This window comes from Motacilla alba, chromosome 20 (genome assembly GCF_015832195.1).
Source record: "Motacilla alba alba isolate MOTALB_02 chromosome 20, Motacilla_alba_V1.0_pri, whole genome shotgun sequence".
NCBI classification, from domain to species: domain Eukaryota; kingdom Metazoa; phylum Chordata; class Aves; order Passeriformes; family Motacillidae; genus Motacilla; species Motacilla alba.
This window is the reverse complement of record NC_052035.1, coordinates 8,223,548-8,242,430: the sequence shown is the minus strand read 5'-3', so window position 1 is coordinate 8,242,430 and position 18,883 is coordinate 8,223,548. Positions and strand designations below refer to the sequence as shown.

Below are 18,883 nucleotides of genomic sequence, written 5' to 3'. Positions count from 1 at the left end.
ACTCCATTTTCACTTCAGAAATATTAAAGTTTGTGTTCCTCCTGTTATTAATTTTGAAAAAAAGCCTTTATAAGTCACCGTGGCACACGGCCGCCGGCCCTGGGGTGCTGGCAGCCACAGCAGGGCTGGTGACCAAAGTCCAGGCTGGCTCTGCTGTGCCACGTTCCTGGATTGTTCTGGAGGGGAGGGAGGGGAGGCAGTGCCCTAGAGGCCCAGGGACAGAGCCAGGAGTTGGGATGTCAGCAGGACTGAGGATGGATCCTGAGGCTGGGAGGGTGAGGAGGGAACCCGTGTCCCTGTGGAAGACCCAAATTCCAGTTCCTGTGGACCATGAACTTAAATTGGGTGTTTCCCAACCCTGTGCCAGCACAGCAGGGTCCATCAAAGGACAAAGCTCATAGACACGCTGTTTCCTCCTGGCTTGGTGTCCAAAGCATGAGCACATCCCTGCAGCTTTGGCCAGGGCAGGCGGGAGCTGAGGAGCTGCTGGCTTTTGTCACGGAATGATCACATCCTGCTGCCAAGAAGGGTCCATGAGGGTTGGGATGCTGCAAAAGTCCACGTTCAGCTGCAACCAGAGGACCCAGGGCACTCCCCAGAGCTGAGACACTGGGGTTGGATTGTCAGCAAAATGGCTTAAAAGTAAACTTTGAGGCAGAGACGCCATCACAGCCTTTGGTGGCCGAGTCCCAGCTGAGTGATGGCAGCACCAACACCAGGCTCTCAGCCCTGGCTCAAGCTGAGGTGCAGGTGCAGACACATATCCCAAGTTTTGCTTCCCTGAGGGCACACAGATGGGCACCCTTCTTGCCTTCCACTGCCCAGGGTCACCTCAGCCTCTCACCACGTCCCCTGACTGGGAGCACATGCTGTAGGAGCTGCAGCTGTGGCAGGGCATGGGCAGGGCTGGCTGCAGGCACCCGAGCCACGACTGCGGCGGCTGCTTCCACAGCCCTCCCTGGGCTCTGTGGCTGCAGGGGGGAATTTCCCCATCCCCAACCAGCAGCCTGCTCAAAGCCTTTGTCTTCTGCTGAATTCCAGCTGGTCAGAGTCATCCACCAGAGTCAGAGGATTTACCCTCCTGGGGAATGATGTGCAAGAGGGAACCATGTAGTCACATTAAAATTATTTGAAAAAGAATGGGACTTCTGAGTGCTGTCTCACGTGGAGCCAGGAACATCCATCTGACTGATGCTTCCATCTGTCTTTCTCAATAGTTTCCTTAAATAGTCCAAATATTAAAAAAAAAAAAAAAAAAAGAAAAAAAAAAAAAAAAAAGTGTGTTGGAATTTGGCATATATGGTTCTTAGGAGAATAGAAGAGGGCCAGATACTAAAATACCACTGCCTCGCTCCCTTCCAGTAACAAACACATGATTTTCATTGCAGGGAAGGCAGAGGCACATCTGGCCCAGAGGAGGATGCTCCATGGTCACTGATGCTTTGGCTTTGCTGGGAGAGCAGGCTTTGCCCAGGCTGAGGGGTCCTGTTGAGCACAGCAGCAGCAGCACCCAACTCATCTGGGGAATTCCAGCTCCCTACAGCAAAGGAATGTGCACTCCAGCTGCCCCAAACCCCAGGCTTCTTGTCCTACGCTGCAAGTCCCATCTCCTGCCTTTCCTTGGAGAAACCTGCCCTGAGTCCCCACTGCACACAGCCCGGGGGAGTGGCTGCAGTGGCGGGAAGAGATTCTGGAGCACTTTTCACACCATGTCGCAGTTCCTCGAAGACCTTGCCTGCTGTTGCTCTTACTATCACCTCCTGCCAGCTTTTCCCTGGAACCCTGCAGTGCCCACAAATGGGAATTGGATTATGGCCTGGTGCAGTGTTGGTGACTCCTCAGCACCGTGTTTGCTCGTTTCATCCATTCAGCTCCGCTCAAGGAGCGATGACAGATTTTCAGTGACAGTTTCAGTGGCTCATGTGGGATGGAGTTTGATGTTGGCTTCAAGGGTAGTTCTTGGTGCAAGTGCTTTCCCACAAAGATGCTGGGGCTGGGGGCCTTTCCCTGCCCCAACATCACCCACTGCTGGGGCAGACTTGGATAAAACCTTCAAAACAACCCCCAGCCTTCATGTTCACCTCCTCCTTTCACCTTCTCCAGTGAACACCAAGCTCCCAGTTCAACAGTCCATGCAGCGAGCAAGCACACCCTCCATCCTCCCAAGCTTCTCCACATTCCACCATCCTCATCTCCTGGCTACCTGAGAGCGCTGCCCCGGCACCACCTCCCCTTGGGGAATCCCAGCTCAGCCATTGCCGCCAGCCCCGCGGAGCGGAGGATCCCGGCGCGGGGATGCCGTCCTTCCCCGCGCCCGTCGGTGCCGGCCGGCGCTGAGCCCGCCCCGCGCCAGCCGCCGGGTGTTCTCCCCGCTCTGACAGCTGGACGGAAATTGGAAGGCGACGCTGACATGTGTCAACAATAACCAGCGAACAAGCGCCAGCGGCGGCGGCGGCTGTCCCCACCACCTCGAGGAGGCTGGCCACTCTTGGCTGAAATCACGGCACGTTGCGGCTGGAAGCAGGAGTATTGTTTCAATTATTTCCATTATATAAAGTCGGGCCATTTAATATATTCTGCCTCAAAGGGGCTCAACTAAAGAGATAAAATAAACACTGGAAATCTGCTCTGCTGACACGGACCAGGAATTCAGTTTCGACACCAAGCCTTCCCTCCCATCTCACTGCTCGTCTTCCCTTTCCTCCCGGCTCTCTCTCTTACTCTTGCTGCCCTTGGCCTTCAGTGCCACTTGATGCCAATTCCCTCTTTGGGCTTTGCTCCTGTTTTGGCAGATGGAGCACTTGAAGGCTGTGCAGCCACGCTGGCGTCCAGGACTGGCGCAAGCCAGAGGAGCCAAGAAGAGAGATGGAGCTCCAGAGCTTGCTCTGGGATGAAGGATGTGATTTATGGCAAATCTTAAGCTTCTTGGGATCCCACATTCCCTGAGAACAGCAGGAATGGCGGGTGGCACAAAGCCAGGAATGGCTGAAGTGTGGCATGAGGAGGAGGAGAAGGAGGAAAAGGAGAAGGGAAAGGAGGAAGAGGAGGAGGAGGGAGAGCAAATGTGCCACGAGCATGCTGCGGGCTGCGCTTGGCAATGTCAGCACTAAAATCAGCCACCTTCACACCTTTCTCCTCATCTGGGAGAGCTGATGGCGCCCCAGCATTGAGGGACCTCACTGGCTCTGTGCTGGCATGGGAGGTGGTGAGTTGGGCTGCCAGGAGGCTGGAGTTGCTCCCACACCAGCTCTGACCAGACAGGAGCTGCTTCCCATTAATGCTTCCCACGGCATCAGCCTCCCCAGAGCGCTCCTCCCTTGCAGGGCTGCTCTAGTCCAGGTATTCCCAATGTGTTGGCTTGTGGCAAGGAGCACCAGCCCCAGCCGCAGTAAATCTCACACTTGGCCTTTCCCAGCACATTTCCCTGCTCCGAGCTCTGAGCGGGTCATGGGCAGTGCCACCCCCAGGGACCCGGGGGATGGAGGGAGCCGTGTCACGGGATGCCAGCGAGGGCTGCGGTGCAGCGTGAGGTGGAGCTGGCTTTTCTTAAGAGCAGGGAAAGGGCCTCTGCCGAACTGGCGCGAGAGCAGCTGTGACTTTCCATTCCTGTGGGAAGTGGGCTGCCACCGTCCAAGCATCTGGGCTTGTTATGATGGGAGAGGAATGCCAAGTATTTTTCTTCCTTATCCACTACCATCCGCTCAAACCCTCCCCGATCAAACCCACATTCATCGCCTGGGATGCACTGGGGAAGATCCCTCCCAACCCTCGCGGCTGCTGGGAGCTCATGGCACCTGTGGAGAAAACCCCGCCCTCATCCAGGGGCTCCCTCCATCCCCCTGCCCCTTCCTGTCTCCTGCTGCTAGCCAGCTCCAGACATTTAATTTTCACTTTATAACCTTTGCTAGGAGCATCCCTGCACCTGCACCCCTTTGCCTGCATCCCTGTGCCTGCATCCCTGTGCCACCACCTCTGTGACTGCATCCCTGCTGACCTGTGGGCCCGGCGGGACCGCAGTGTCCCCTCCAGAGCCCTGAGCATCCCGACAGCAGCCACTGGGATGGTGCCACGGGCGTGTGCCCTGGGGCGCCTGCCGTGCCGGGAAGCAGGCGGTGCAGCTTTGGAAGGTCACCAAGATTTTTCCGAAGATGAAAGTGTGCTCAAGTGTCAAACAAACTTTCCAAATTATCTTTCTGGACACTTTCTCCCTTCTGCTTTGGAAGACGGAGGAGGAACATTTCATTCCCTCCGTGCTGGCGCGGAGCGGGGCTGCGTGAGGAGCCGGGAGCTGCCAGCGGCACCCGCGGCTCAGCCTCGCTTCTCCCCGACATCATCCCTGAGTCACCGCGGGTGCTGCCCTGGCATCATCAGCTGGGCTTCCCCCTCCCCGCAGCCCCCCAAACCCCCCCCAGCACAACAGAGGGTTGCCAGGTGCCCAGTTCAACAGCAGACACCGCCTCTCCTCGCACCGACGGCAGGATTTGTCATAAATAGACAAATTAAGGGACACGTGGATTTCTCTGCTCTCTCAGGGATACCTGGCACACGGCAACAGGGGCATGGGGACAGCCACCCTTGGCAATGACCCCACACAGCTGGGGATGGGCTGAGCAATGGCCACGTGGTGCCCCGAGGACCCAGCACTAACGAGAGCTGTCTAATTAGTGCGTGCTCCTGTGACCTGTGACGGGTCACCCTGGCAAGGCTTGTGCCAGCATCTGCTCACCCGTGCCAGCAGCCAGAGAGCGTGACCTGGAATGAGGTGTTCCCCTGGCCCTTGCCCAGTGTTTGCCTTCCAGGTCTGGACAAGGAAATTCCCTATGGGCTCCAGGGCAGCTGTGCTGGCACCCAACAGGACTTGTGGAAGCTCCTTGCCCCGTGGCAGCCACATCTCATCCCAGTCACTGCCATCCACACCAATGCAGCTGCCTGCAGCCAGGGTTTGGAGACACTCAGATATCCCCAATGCCAGATCCCTATTCTTCTGTGCTGGGATGGCAGCAGCATCCTCACGTCCTCATGGGCCCCACCCCTTGCAAACTCCTGATGGTGGTGCCATTCTGCAGGTTTGGTTGTTTATGAAAATTTTGTCTGAGCCAGATGCTGCAATTTATGCATTTTATGTGTAATTTTTCAATTTATTTCATAATTAGGAAAAAAAAAAACCAAAAAACTAAAGTGATCCCAACCATTACTACTCCTGATTTCCTCAGTTATTACTCCTGGTTTCCTCCAGTGAGGCCAAAGGGGTCTGAAATGGCTCCTTTGTTGTCTGATCATTAACCCTTCAGGAATGAAATGCAGCAGTGCCGGATGGGAGCAGTGGGGAGAGAGGCTCGGGGGGGGCTGGGGGAGAGAAAGGAAACAGGAGGGAGAAATTTGCGGGGTAGAGAGGATATTAACCCCAATATACTGCCCCAGGCGTGGCTGGACACCCCAGGACACAGATGGACACGTCCACTGCAGCCCCCTGGGTGGTCCACTGTGGTGCGATGAGTTTGCTGGTTCTCACACCCCCAGCCCATCCGTCCCTCCCAGGCAGTGCAGACCCAGAGCATCCCGGGTGGACAGGAGCCCTGCAGCTCGCTGGCATGTGGGATGAGCAGATGGAGGATGACCCTGCCCCAGGGTGCTCAGGGGGGTCCTGTGTGCCCAGAAAGTCTCTCTGTGCCCCCTCTGGGGGGAGGAGAGGGGCACCATGGTTTGCACGTGGTGATGACAGGAATGAATGCGCTGTCACTGGGGCTGTCACTGGTGGCCTACGGCCTTGGAGCCCTGGCTGGGAGGTCACCAGGCTGTGGCACAGGGTCGGGATGATGGGATGAGCACGTGGGGCTCCCATGATGGAGACCCGTGCCCGTAGGTCACCTGGGTACCTGGCGAATGAGGTGTCCCCCTCCTGTCCTGCACCCCACTTCAAGCACAGCCCTTAGGGTGGTTTTTGGGGAGCACAGCCTGGGACAAGGGTGTGGACAGCCGCATGGGAGCCCAGAACAGCACAGCGAGCTCGTCTTGGCTTGGAGCAGCTTGGCGCAGCTCGGCTCGGCTCAGCTTCGCTCCCGCAGCTCGGAGGGAGGTGAGTTAAGAAGCGCTCGGAAAATCGGAGTCAGCTGCAATCCTGGGGACAGCCGGGGCAGACCCGCAGCCGCCGCCGGAGCTGCCGGAGACCCACCACGGCTCCCGGCGACCGGGGGGCTCAGCCCTGCCCGGGGGCTGTCACTGCCCCCCCGGCCCTGCGAGGACTCGGAGCGGGGCGCTGAGCCGGGGGGCTGTGCCGGGGGGGCTGTGCCGGGGGGGCCGGCGCAGGCAGCGTCACCCTCCTGGCTCCACCCCCCCAAAATCGCAGGGGGCTTCGCTGTGACCCCGGCGCTGGGATGGCAGCGGGACAGTCGGACCGCGGCGGGACGGCGGGACGGTTCCCAGCCGAGGTGGTGGCTGGAGTGCTCCGGGGGGATCCAGCCAGGGCGTTTGCCAGTCGCTTTGTTGCTGCTTGGGGATTTTTTTTCTTTTTTTTTTTTTTTTTAGGATTATTATTATTTTGAAAGGGAGGGTGAGGAGAGGGGGCTGACACTGACTATAAAGGCAGAGCTCCCTGGAGCAGCCGGCACTTCCCCGCCACTATGAGCACTCCCCGGGCCTGACAGCCCCAGCCTGCCCCACTGTCGCTGGCTGAAGCTGCCCTGAAGTGTGGCTGTGTCCCCGAAGCTCGGGTTGGGATGGTGTGAGCCTGGAGCCGCTCGTCGCCCTCCCACCACCCCTCACCGGCTCTGGCAGGAGCCGAGCCCGCCAGCCGCTTGGATGATTTGATTTCTTCCCTGTCCGACATCACTCCTGCCCAGATGCAGTGGATAATATTCATGTTGCTGTTATTCATCAGCTCCATGGAAATGCTCACGCAGAACCGGTGGAAGAAGCAAGGTACGGTGTGCGCGGTGGGCTCGTCCCGCTCGGCTCCTGCGGGGCGGCTTCGGGACACCAGGCTGCCTCTCCTTTGGGACACCAGGCTGCCTGTGCTGCCTGCACGGAGCAGGAAGGAGATGTGAACCAGGGCTGGAGGTGCCAGCAACCAGCAAACACCCAACGCCTTGCCTTGAGCCCCTCTGGGGACCCTCTGTGTTCCCCTCTGGGTGCGTGGCACGGCGCTGGCTCGGCGGTGCGGGAAGATGCAGAGCGCAGCCCCATAGCCCTGCCTGCCCGGTGCCAGCCCTGCCTTTGGGGCTGGCAGGAGACAAGGGACACTGGCTGTCACTGGGACCAGCTCTGCAAAGCCCAGCAGAGCCAGACACAGTGGGGATAGCACAAAATGGGCTGATTTTCTGATATTTCTTTTCTCTGCATAGCACACTAAGTGCCTTAGGAGTAAAACCTCCTGGAAGGATGCTCAGAGCCACAGGAGGCACTGCCTGTCCCCTGCCCCATCCTTTCCCCAGGAAGAGGCACCAGCTGAGCCCCTGCTCGGTGCCTGGCAAGGACAGGGTGTGCTGGGGCTGTGCTGAGGCATGTGCCCCCTCCGTTGGGCACTGGCTCATGTCCCCTCACCAGGCAGTGCCAGGCAGTGCCAGCTGGCTGTGTGGAGTGGGTCCAGGGCTGGTTCTCAGCTCTGTGCCAGGAATGTCTTGGTTTTGGGGCCAACATGTGCCAGGGTAGGGGCAGGACCTGCCAGGACCAGGGCCCTCAGGGCTGGAGCCCAGAGAGCTTCCCTTGAAGTTGTTCCATGGTAAAGGCATGTGGAGGCAGTAGGTGTGGGTGATGGTGTGGGTGGCCAGGCTGGTGGCCAAAACACCCCTGATGGGAAACAGCCAAGCACCAAGAGGGGCTCCAGCTACCGCTGCTTGATGCTGGGTAGCACAATGCTCCAAAGGCCTCAGGTCTTGGCAGCCTGGGGGTCTGGCTGTGCCTTCACACCCCAGACATGTTATATACCCTGGGATAACCTGCACAGAAATGCCAGCACAGGGTCCAGGAGCCATAAAAGATGCTGCAGCACCCCACAGCCTCCCTACTGCCACTGGGAGCTCTGGTCTGGGCAGTGCCCCAGGGACTCATGGTTCCCAGCAGGACTGGGGCTAGGGTGGGCAGAGATGGGGGGTGTCACACCCACACCCGTGTCCAGCAAACTCAGGTACCCACTGTGCCCCATGCCCAGTGCCCATCCCAGCTCAGCCCTGCACTCTGCCGTCACCACTGGACAGGAGGAGATGAACCCACCTCTTGCTCCTAATCCCCAAGCCCATGGTTTTGGAGTGAGCCACATTCTGTTGCTCTCTCTCTGTTCTGTTGTTCCCAGTGTCACTCTTGGTGGCAGAGATGTGTCTGCCATGCCAGCAGCACTGTGGAGTGGAGGAGGACTCCTCACTTCTCCCACGTCCATACCATGGGATTATTTCCAAAGCCAGGGAGAGAAAGGAGGCCCCGGAGCCCATCCAGGGCTCCCCACCTTCTTTGCCCTGGCTGGAGGTGGGAGGAGAGCAGCAAAAAAAACCCCCTAAATATCAAAAAGAATTAGGGAAGGGAAAGAGGCTCGTAAATCCACAGGTCTCCAGGGAAGCCACTCCAGCTGCAGCCAGGAACACAAATGTTGTCAGCGTTTGGTAAATATGTAACGGAGACCATAACAACTTAATGGATCCAAGGTGCTTCGTTAGCGCTCCCAGCAGACGCAGCTCTAATGAGGGCTCCTGGCAGTGCTGCCGTCCCAGACAGTGTGCCCCAGAGAAGGGACTGGCATCAGCCAGATTGGGGACAACTGCATGGCACCACAGCAGTGTGGACTGGCTGGTGACAGGGACCAGCACACGGGGCTGCGAGGCATTGCCTGCCATCATCGTCTGACAGAATCCTCTGCCAGCATCCCCCCAGCTTCCCAGCGCCTCTGCCCCAGCCCCACAGCCGTGGGAGCCTTTTGATACAGCTTCTGGGGTCAGAGGGACCAGTGCCAGACACTGCTCCCAGGGCTGAGTCTATGTCTACGCCAGGCAGCACCCAGCAGGTGGCTCGGGCTTGTAGCAACCTCGTCTAGTGGAGGGTGTCCCTGGCTATGGCAGGGGGTTTGAGATGATCTTGAAAGTCTCTTCCAACCCAAACTATTCTGTGATTCTGGTTCCATAGAGCCCAGGTCCTAAGCATGCTGCACCAGGGCTTCTGGCACTGTCTCTGCTACTCAGGCTGTGGTGCCAGAGCCAAACGGCTCCCAACAAAGGGGCATGGTGAAGGCGTTGGGTGCCTGCATGCAGGAGTTCAGTGCCCCCTTTTGTGGCTTTTCTGTGGGCCCAGAGAGCAGGAGCAGTTGGCGGTGTCTCTGTGGCCTGGTGGGTGTTGGCACCCTGTCCTTGTCCCTGGGAGCAGAGGTCGCCCACCTCGGGGTTAGTCACCCTCCCACAGCCCGGAGTACAGCACAGGCAGCCAGGGAGGCAGCAGAGGCTCTTGAGCAAACAGACAGATTCTTTTCTCAGCTCCTCTTGAGTGCATCCAAAATGCCCTTTGTCCTCTGACACTTGAGAGGCATCAACTGATTAATCCAGGTCAGATCATATTTCTACCCGCTGACCCAGTGATTGTTGCACTTCCCACGGGATGGGCAAGGCTGGCTTGGGCTGTGGCTCAGACTGTCACCCATGGGCAGTGCTGGGCATGGGGCAGACCCTCAGTCTGGATCTTGGAGGGATAGAGGCCATCAGTGCTGACCCAGCTGGGCACGATGGCTCCATGTGTCCCTCTGCTGCAGCGTGGACAGAGGTGAGGATTTGAGGAGCAGAGAGAGGTGGGGTGGCATTTGCAGGGAGACGGGACAGTGCTGTCTCCCTGGTGTGTCAGGGAGAGGCTGCCACGGAGCCGGGGCCCCTCTCAGCACCTCTGTCACAGCCCCTCTCCTCCATTTGTCCCCGCAGCGAGCGCTGGCCTGCTGGAAAACTGCACGGGCTGCGTCCTGTGCTCTGAGGACAACGGCTGCATCACCTGCCACCACCGGCTCTTCCTGCTTATCTGGAGGGACGGCATCCGCCAGTACGGGATGTGCGTCCACACTTGTCCCCCAGGCTACTTTGGTGTGCGGGGTCTGGAGGTCAACAGATGCACAAGTACGTCCCGCTCCAGCCGGGGTCCCCCTGCTCCTGCTAGTGCCCCCCGCTCCCCTCGGCTCCCTGCGGGTCCCAGTGCTGCGGGGAGGGCGATGGCTTCGTTTCCCGCAGCATTCCTGGTGGCACTGGATCCAGGGGCAGCCGGGTTGGGGGGGCTTCGTCCCCTTTTCCCTTGCCCAGAGCCGCAGCCCGGACCCCGCGGGTTTTGGGTCCCCGGTGGGTGCCGGGGGTGCCCCGGGCTGTCCCGCTGACCGGCCGTCCCTCCCGGCAGAGTGCAGGTCGCCCAGCTGCGAGAGCTGCTTCAGCAGGGACTTCTGCATGAAGTGCAAGGACAAGTTTTACTTGTACAAGGGCCAGTGTTTCCGGCAGTGTCCCCCCGGCACTGCGGCGCAGCCGGGCACCCGCGAGTGCCAAGGTAAGCAGCACCGCGCCCGCGCCCGCCGTCCCCGGGGACGCGCCTGGCTCCGAGGGGTCGCCAATCCCCTCTGTGCCTGTCCCTGCAGAGACGTGCGAGCCGGGCCCGTGGAGCGAGTGGAGCGCCTGCACCCACGAGAGCCGGACCTGCGGCTGCAGGTGGGGTGTGGAGACGCGGGTGCGGGAGGTGCCGGAGGCTGCCCGGGAGGAGGGGACTGCCTGCCCCGCGCTGCTGGAGACCAGGAGGTGCCGCATGAAGAAGCACTGCCCGGGAGGTGAGCGCCGCGCCGCCGGGGCTGGGGACAGCTTCGCGTCCCTCCAAAGCGAGCCCGAGGCGCGCTGCAGGAGGACGGTGGCAGCAGCGGCCGGCGAACCATGCTGTCATCTCCCAAGCATTTTGAAACTCTGGGTAAAGCCGTCATCTCAGGCACATGTGCTGAGCAGCCCTAGGGCTGGCTGCTCCCACCTGGCAGTCCCCGAGACTGCCTGGGATGAGCCATTGTCCCCTTCCACGCTGGGCTGGGCTGGGCTGGGCACTGGCACGAACCGCCGTGGTGGGATGAGGCTGCCGAGCTCCGGCTCCCATCCTGCCACGACGCGAAGGGAGGCATTCTGTACTGCAGCTGTGGGTAAGGAAGGTTGAGACACACAGGGAAGGCTCCTGCAAAAACCTCTGAGGTCCCTAAAAGCTGGAAAGCTCACGGAGCAGGAGGGCATCACCCAGGGGACTTCTGATGGCCAAAGTTTTGGGAGACACCCCAGGGCACAGTGCCCCTCCGTGACTCCTCTGGCCAGATGTTCAGTCATGCTCCTGCACTTCCTCCACCTCATTCCCAGGCTGGGGCCTCCCCGGCTCAGGGATTCCCCCCACCTTTCACACACCAGACCCGCTGCGGCGTCTGTCCGGGCGGTGCGTGCACGGGCGCAGGGCTGGCGGTGGGAGCCAGGACGCGGCTGATGTCATTTTGGATGCAGGCGTCTGGACTGAAGCTACCCTAATAAATCTCCGCTTAATAACTGGCGGAAAGGGGGATGCATGAGATACCGATGTGAAGTGCCTGGCAGCAGATCTGAGCCAGCGAGGGCTGCGGTTCGGAGCTGCGGGATCGCTGCGCCCTGGGATGAGCTGGCCGGCACCGCCAGCGTGGCGGGGATCAGAGAGGACAGCACTGTGAGGGTGGAGAGGAAAAGGATGAAGAAGGGGGGCAGCAGCAAAGGACGTGCGTGCTGGGCGAGGGTCACGGAGCCAGGAGAGAGGTTTCATCCCAGCACCATCAATCATAAGTAATATTTTCCTGCTGACAGTGCAGAGGAGCTGATTCCCTTCCCCACCCAGGTCCCAGCTCACGTCTTTGGGGTGCCAGGTGGCTTCGATTTTGAGGATGTTCTCCTCCCTGCTGGTGTGTGGCAGCTCCAGACCCGCAGAGCTGGTGACAGTTTGATGTAAGAAATTTAGTGTGGGAGGACAGGCTGCTCCGGAGCACTGTGTTCTGGAGCACTGTGCCTGTGCCCTGCCCTGCCTGGCACACAGTGGGTCCCCCTGGCAGGGGCTGCTGTGCCTGTGTTTCAGGGACACCTCGTCTTGTGAAGTTACTGGAAAGGCACAGGCACCCCAGAAAAATGCTTGGCCTTCTGCCTCTGCCTGTGCTCCTGCAAGCTGGAAGCCATGGGGCTACAGTGGTGGGCTCAGGGACTGGCAGGACTCTATTCTTGAGGCTGCTATCTGGGATCAGCTTCAGAGACAGGCCTGTCCCCTGCCCAGCAGAAGGAATCCCATGAGTGCCCCCCAAGCAACCCCCTGAGGAGAGAGCAGCCCCTCCATGTCTCCTGGGCAGGCTGTTCGGAGTCCCTGCCACGGCAGAGCGTGTCTCTGCCCTCGCTCCCAGGCTCCTGCCCGCCTGGCCAAGTGCTGGGTTATGGGATCCAGATGCTGGAGGAGGACGAGGAGTTCACTTGATGCATCTGAGGCACCCCCAGCCCAGGCGAGCCAGGACAGGCGGCCGAACCCGACCGTGTGATGAGAGATTTGTGCCACCACTTCTGAGCCATCCAGGCGGCTGGAAGGGAAAAGCCACCGCGCTTGGCCGTGGCACAAACCCCTCACACTGCTGTAAATCTGCCTTGGGTGTCTGTCCCGCTCTCCAGACGCTTGGCGTGCGTGCCGTGCCCTCTCCTTTGTGGGTGGCAACTGTCTGGAGATCAGAGCCGAGAAACAGGGCTTCAGAGCCAGCCAGGACAAGAACTGGAGCCCTCAGAAGGGACTGGGGACAGCAGTGCTGGCACACGCAGCACCAGGGACAGTCATGGTCCCTTGTGCCCCTCACAACACTGAACCCCCCCATGTGACACTAATTGGAGCGGGCACAGGGGGCAAGGACCCACAAAGCTGCCCAGTTTTTGGGGGCAACCATTCTGATCCATAGCATGGACTCCCCCTCCCAGCAGAGCCCATGGCACAGCAGGGGTTATCCTGAACCCCCGTTTCTTTGGTGTCTCAGCACCAACGCCTCGGCCAGCTGGAGGGTGTGTGGCAGCTTCTCAGGGTGAGCTGAGGTTTGGGTCCCAACAGCCTGACCCTGGAAAGCTGCAGTGGGTTGACCTGGGAGGCAGCCAGGCTCCACCAGCACGCTGGTTGTGCCTCTGAGATGGGGACCATCCACCCGTGGAGGGCATCCACAGGGAGAGAGAATTAGCACCTGCACAAGGATGCACTCCAAAGCCACCTTGCTCCCCAGCAATGCCCAAATCCTCCCAGGGGCTGTCTGGGTCCCCTGGTGCAGGGCAGATTCCCACATCATGGCAGAGCTGAGCAGGGCTGTGCCATGGCTGGGGGGTGTGGGGGCAGCCACTGCCCCTCTCCAGCACCCACAGTCCTTGCTCAGAGAGGAGCTGGGGTTTCTTCAGGCAGCTGCCACTTGGGTTGAGCTGCCCCACCCCATTCCTAGGGATTTTGGGGTACCAGGACTGAGAGTCCAGCCATGGAAGATGTGGGGACAATATGCCAGTGTCCCCGTGCCCATGCCATCAGCACACCCAGACCCTCCACAGACCCACACTGCTGTTTCATGCCTGGGAGAGGACTCTGGGGTCCCCAAAATCAGAAACTGGGTCCAGCACTAACATCTTGAGGGAGGATATGGGATCAGCATCCCATGGATGGGGCTCAGGTCAGATCATGTTGCCTGGCCAACCAGCGAGTGCTCCTTTTCTTCTCCTTTTTCTGTTGCAGAGAAAACCGAACCCAAAAATAAAGGCAAAAAGCGACAGAAGAAGCCGAAGACAGAAAGGCACACGGGCACCTAGCGGCCACCAGCACAGGAGCTGGGGCACCAGGGCAGGAGCTCCCAGCCCGTTCCTGCCACGGTGCTCCAGCCACATCACCCCTGGTTTTCCATCCACAGGGAAAAAAAAAATTGCACAATTTTCTCTGTCCCCCTCCCATCCCCCTTTTCTTTTGAGACAATTTATGGCCTGTAAAACATTTCCTTTTCAGAAAATCTAATTTGCAATGTCCAAAGCAAAGCCTTAGGGCTTGGGGAGGGGGTGGCTCCTTTATTCCTCTGGTGTTCCCTCTCCCCTAGCCTGCTCCATACCTTCCTCCAGACAGGGTTAGGCTGGGGTTGGACCCTGCTAATGAAGCTGATGCCTGCCTGGATAGTGTTCCCCAGGGCTGGGAGAGGCCCTGGCTCCACAGGGTCCTGATTTTATGGAAGTGCTGGAGGGCACAGTGCGCCACTGAGCTGCTCCAGGTGCTGGATAGTGTCCCCCATCCTCAGCCACAGGCAGGGGAAGCAGCAGGACTCCTGGGGTTGGAGCTCCACTGGGGGCTGTGCCATTGCTCGCAGCAGCCCAGCCTGGTGCTCAAATCCCCGCTGGCACAACCAAGGGCCAAATCCTGCTCTCCTGGGGCTCGGAGGGCAGCTAGACCTCCAGACTGACAACCCCTCTTGGGATCGTGCCATCCCAGCGCTCAGCACCCTCGCGGGCCAAATCCTGCCATCCCCAGGCTCACAGAGAGGCTCAAAGAGCTTCTCTCCCAGCTGGATGTGGGCACAGGAACTTGGAGTGACTGTGTCTGTCTAGGACAGGGACAGGCACAGTGCGAGTGCAAGCCCAGGCAGGGGATGCTGCTGCGTCCTGCATCCCCAGAATGGGATGTGTTGGAAGCAGCGCTGCAAACCCCTCCCAGCCATCACCAGAGTGTGACCGTGGGGTGCTGAGCCCCCTCCCTGCCATCACCAGAGTGTGACCGTGGGGTGCTGAGCCCCCTCCCTGCCATCACCGGGCCGTGACCGTGGGGTGCTGAGCCCAGGCGTGCCAGTGTGTCCCTCCCGCCGCGCTGTGTGCCCCAGGCACAGAGGGCTCTATCGGGATATTTACCACGTGTGTGCTTCAATCGCTGTCCAGCCGCAGGCAGCTCTGCGTTTGGCAGAGGAGCAGGGGGAGGCCGGGGCTGGCTGCGGGGTGTCGAGGCTGCGGGGCTGCACAGACCCTTCGGGACGGGAGCGCTGGGTGTCAGCACCGAGCCAGCCCCGGGCCGCACAAAGCTGCCGGAGCATCTCCTCCGATCGCTTCACGACAAATAAATGGATTAAAACCCCGGCATCGCTCCTGCGTCCCTGTTTTCCCCATTCCCACGAGTTGCTGCCGGAGGGGGTTTGGGATGCTGGCCGTGGCCACGGTGCAATCCCGTATTCCACAGCTCTGCAGCTCGGGTCCCTCTGTGGGGGGACACCCTGCCCTGCCCTCCCCTTCCCCCCAGCACTGGGGAAAGATTTTATTTCAAGTTTTTAATGAGCATCGCTCTTTGCCTGAGCCAGCAGTGGGGCACGCGGCAAGTGTGACACTGGGACTGCCATTCCCCAGGATTGGGAACCACCAGGGATTTTTTTCTGCGTGTTGGAGAAAACCCCCTCTGCTAAGATGCTCGGACATCCCCTTGGCAGCCTGTCCCCACCACCGGGACTGTCCCCTCGTGGGGGACACAGCCTAGATCCTATCCCAGTCCGTGGGCTGCCAGACGTGGTGACCCCAGTTCTGGTCAGAGCCACCAGCCCCGGGCAGACCCCCGACAGACCCCGCCTGGGATCTGGGCACGCCGAGCCCCATGCACGTCAGGCTGTGTCCTGCCAAGCCCTGCTGGGACCCAGCCCTCCCTCCTGCTGGTCCCCACGGGCTCGTCCCATGGCCAGAGCGGCGAACCCCAGGCCTGGCTGCCGCTGGCATTATAAATAGCCGGGGCTCGGGGAGGGAGCTGCGCTGCCCGGGCTGGGGGTGCCTGGGTGTGGTGAATCCCAGCGGGGGCTGATCGGGGGGACTCGCGGGGCGCAGGGCCGGGGGTGGGAGGGCTCGGTGCTGCCGTGGCGCTGTCCACCCCGGGACGTGCGATGAGCTGAGCAGAGAACGCCCGGGGAGGGACAGGACTGTGAGTGTGTGTGTGTGTGAGAGAGAGAGACATTTATAGATCACGTGTGAAACTTGATCTCCCCACAGTGGACCCAGAGGAAAGAAAAAAGATAGAAGTATTGTTTTTAAACAGATTTTTTCCTTTGTTTTTCTTTTTTTTTTTTTTTTCCTCCCCTCTCCCCCTGCGAGGGCTGGCGATAAAAGGCCGGGGCGGCCAGCGCCGGCTCAGAGGGAGGAAATGCCGAAATCTCCGCGGCTGGACGCGGCGGCGAGCGCCCACTGACCCATCCCGGGCCGGAGCGAGCTGCCGGCGCATCCCCGGCGGTGGCAGCCCGGCCCCGCGGGGACCCCCGCGCCATGCGGGCGCTCAGCCTGGGCCTGGTGGCGCTGAGCTGCGCCGCCGCGGCTCTGTGCGCTGCCGGAGCCCAGCGCCGGGCTCCGGAGGGCGGCGGCCGCCGGCGCTACCACCGCGTGCAGCACGGGCGCTGCAGCTACACCTTCGTGCTGCCCGAGGCCGACCCCGTGCCCTGCCCGGCCGCCCCCGGCGCTGCCCCCGGCCCGGCCAGCGCGCTGCTGCAGCGGGACTCGCCGGCCGGCAGCGCCGGGCACGGGGCAGCCCAGCGCCTGCGGCACCTCGAGAGGATCCTGGAGAACAGCACCCAGTGGCTGCTGAAGGTACGGGGCAGGACGGGGGATGTGGGGGGACAAGCAGCGGTGCGGGGCAGGGATCCATGTCCAGCACCCGCTCGTGCAGCATCCCTGTGGCACAGCTCGGGCGCTGTGCCCACCTGAGCACGCAGGGCAGCTTTTCTCTGCGGGTGTGCAGCTGGCAGCAAGCACTGCCTGCATGGAGGGGATGCGTGCTGCGGGTCCTGCGGGTGCTGCAGCTCGTAGGTGCTGCAGATCACTCACCCGGAGCGCTCCCCAGTGAGGCTGCATTCCCTGTCCATCCTTGCCATTGGGTTCCTCATGGTCCTTGCTGGGTTAGTTGTGCCAAGCATCCCTTGGGGATCAGCATTCCAAGTTCTGGGCGAGGAGACTGGGAAGGGGTTTGGCCAGTGCTAGGGAGAGAGTCCCAAGGGCAGGGGCCACCAAAATCTCTCCAGCTTCATCATTTTCCCTCCTACAGGCTTTGCAAAAGCTCCCAGCACTTGGTGAGACTTTGTGTGGGACCCATGGCTCCGTGGTGGGAGCAGTGGGGTGCCACACCAGAGGGGCTGTGTACCCACAGGGTTGCCACCCCCAGCCCCCACTGGCTTGCCCCGTCCCCAATGCCTGAGGCAGGAAGCAGCATTTCCTTCCCGGAGCCCCCACCAGCTGAGTGTGGCTGCCTGCGTCAGACCCAGGAATAGCTCATCCCAAGGGACACGTCCCTGGGGGGCCCTGAACCCCACAGCCCGTGCCAGGAACAACGGGTACCTGCACTGATAAGAGGGGAAGCCGCTTGTCCCCAGCTGTCACTGACCCAGCAGAGCCACATGCCTGTCCTGTGGTCTGCCACCAGGCTGCAAGGGGACCTGTGTGCCTCTGCAGTCCCAGTTCCTGGGTGATGTCCCTGTGCCGAGCCCCTGCAGCACTCAGGGATCAGGATGTGGCCAACACATTGATTGGGGGTCCTGGGGATGCCTGTGCCAGCCATGCTGCTTGAGTAGCCACCCGGGCTGGGGGGGACACTGAAGGCAGCAGGGACGTGCAGGACGTTCTTTCTTGTCCCCTCAGCCATCCTAGAGAACAAATTCCTCAAGAGCTGGGAAAACGCTGAACCGTGGCTCTGCTGGAAGCCAGCCCAGAGTGTTGCAGAGGGGTCATCAGGGCCAGTGACAACCTGGCTGGTGGCACCAAATCTCTGTCACTGTGCAACCTGCGGGTCTGCTGGGTGCACACGAGTCCTGGGGTCCCTGTGCCCCGGGGTCCCTGTGCCCTCAGGTCTCTGCCTTGGTGTCCCTGTGCTCTGGTGTCTCTGTGCCCTGTGTGCCCAGGCCAGCTCTTTGGATGAGGGCAGCCTTGGTATGGCCAAGCAAGGCAGGGGACCAGGGTGCCACCACAGGTGCACATGGCCCTGTCCAGAGCAGACAGCCACAGGCAAAGTGAGACTGCACATCTGGGCAGCTGTGGGCAGCAATGCCCCTCACCACAGCCCCAAGGAGCACAAGGCAGTGGAGCACTGGGCAGCCAGCACCCCATTCCTTCCCCATCCCCATCCTGTTCTATCCATCCATCCCATCACAACAATCCCATCCCATCCCATCCCATCCCATCCCATCCCATCCCATCCCATCCCATCCCGTCCCATCCCATCCTGCAGCATGGCTCTTTCCTTTTAGAGGCAGCTTGCAGCTATGTTTTTTGCTGTTGTTCCTTCGCTTCCCAAATTTCAGCAGAGCTGCCCAAGAACGCTTGTTTTGGTCAGACTCCAGTCCTGAAGAAACAAACGAGGGCTCAAAAGAGGCATTGGGTTCAGGGACAGCTCGTAAACAACGCTGCATCCCCGTCTGCTCTGCCCTGGCATGGGGAGCCCTGCAGGCTGCTGAGAAATTGGGAGATCTCCTGGTACCCAGCAGGTTCCCCAGGTCCCCTCAGGTATCTCCAGCACTGGGGTCCCCCAGGACCCCCATCCATGGCACGGGGGGCTGGCCCACCCTCCCCACTCAGAACCCCTTGGGGGAGCACGGCCAGGACCCAGCACACAAGGACACATCAGCTGCTTCTGTCTCAGGAGGAATTCATTTTAGTTCAAACACAAACACTCGATGGTGCCGCTGGGTCTCGGGGGGGACTTGGGGTGGGATGGGGTCTCCGGCGAGGCAGTGGCATTTTGGCAGCTCTGAGGTGCCTGAGGCACAGGGGCTGATGCTGCTCACCCTGGGATGTGTGCAGCAGCGTGGGGAGCAGGTGAAGGGTTTTCCACCCACCTGTGACTCAAGGATTCCTGAGCTGGTGCTTGTGAAATGTTTAGAAATGCCAGGGCAGGATAGGAACTGGGGCAT

General features: G+C 60.5%; 2 protein-coding genes across 2 annotated transcripts in view; both read left to right on the top strand.

The window, feature by feature from the left end:
* The first annotated feature begins 6,382 nt into the window (after positions 1-6,382).
* On the top strand, positions 6,383-15,468 carry RSPO4 (R-spondin 4). The gene is made up of 5 exons (XM_038159162.1): positions 6,383-6,918; positions 9,888-10,076; positions 10,348-10,491; positions 10,580-10,765; positions 13,720-15,468. Exons 1-5 carry the CDS (start codon positions 6,840-6,842, stop codon positions 13,791-13,793), a joined length of 672 nt encoding a protein of 223 aa, XP_038015090.1. The 5' UTR covers positions 6,383-6,839; the 3' UTR covers positions 13,794-15,468.
* Positions 15,469-15,896: 428 nt separating this feature from the next.
* The window catches only part of ANGPT4 (angiopoietin 4), a 9,073-nt gene continuing 6,086 nt past the window's right edge, over positions 15,897-18,883 (top strand). The window contains exon 1 of the mRNA XM_038159156.1: positions 15,897-16,571. Coding sequence (XP_038015084.1) covers positions 16,254-16,571 — 318 coding nt within the window. The 5' untranslated portion in view covers positions 15,897-16,253. The remainder of the gene's footprint in view (positions 16,572-18,883) is intronic.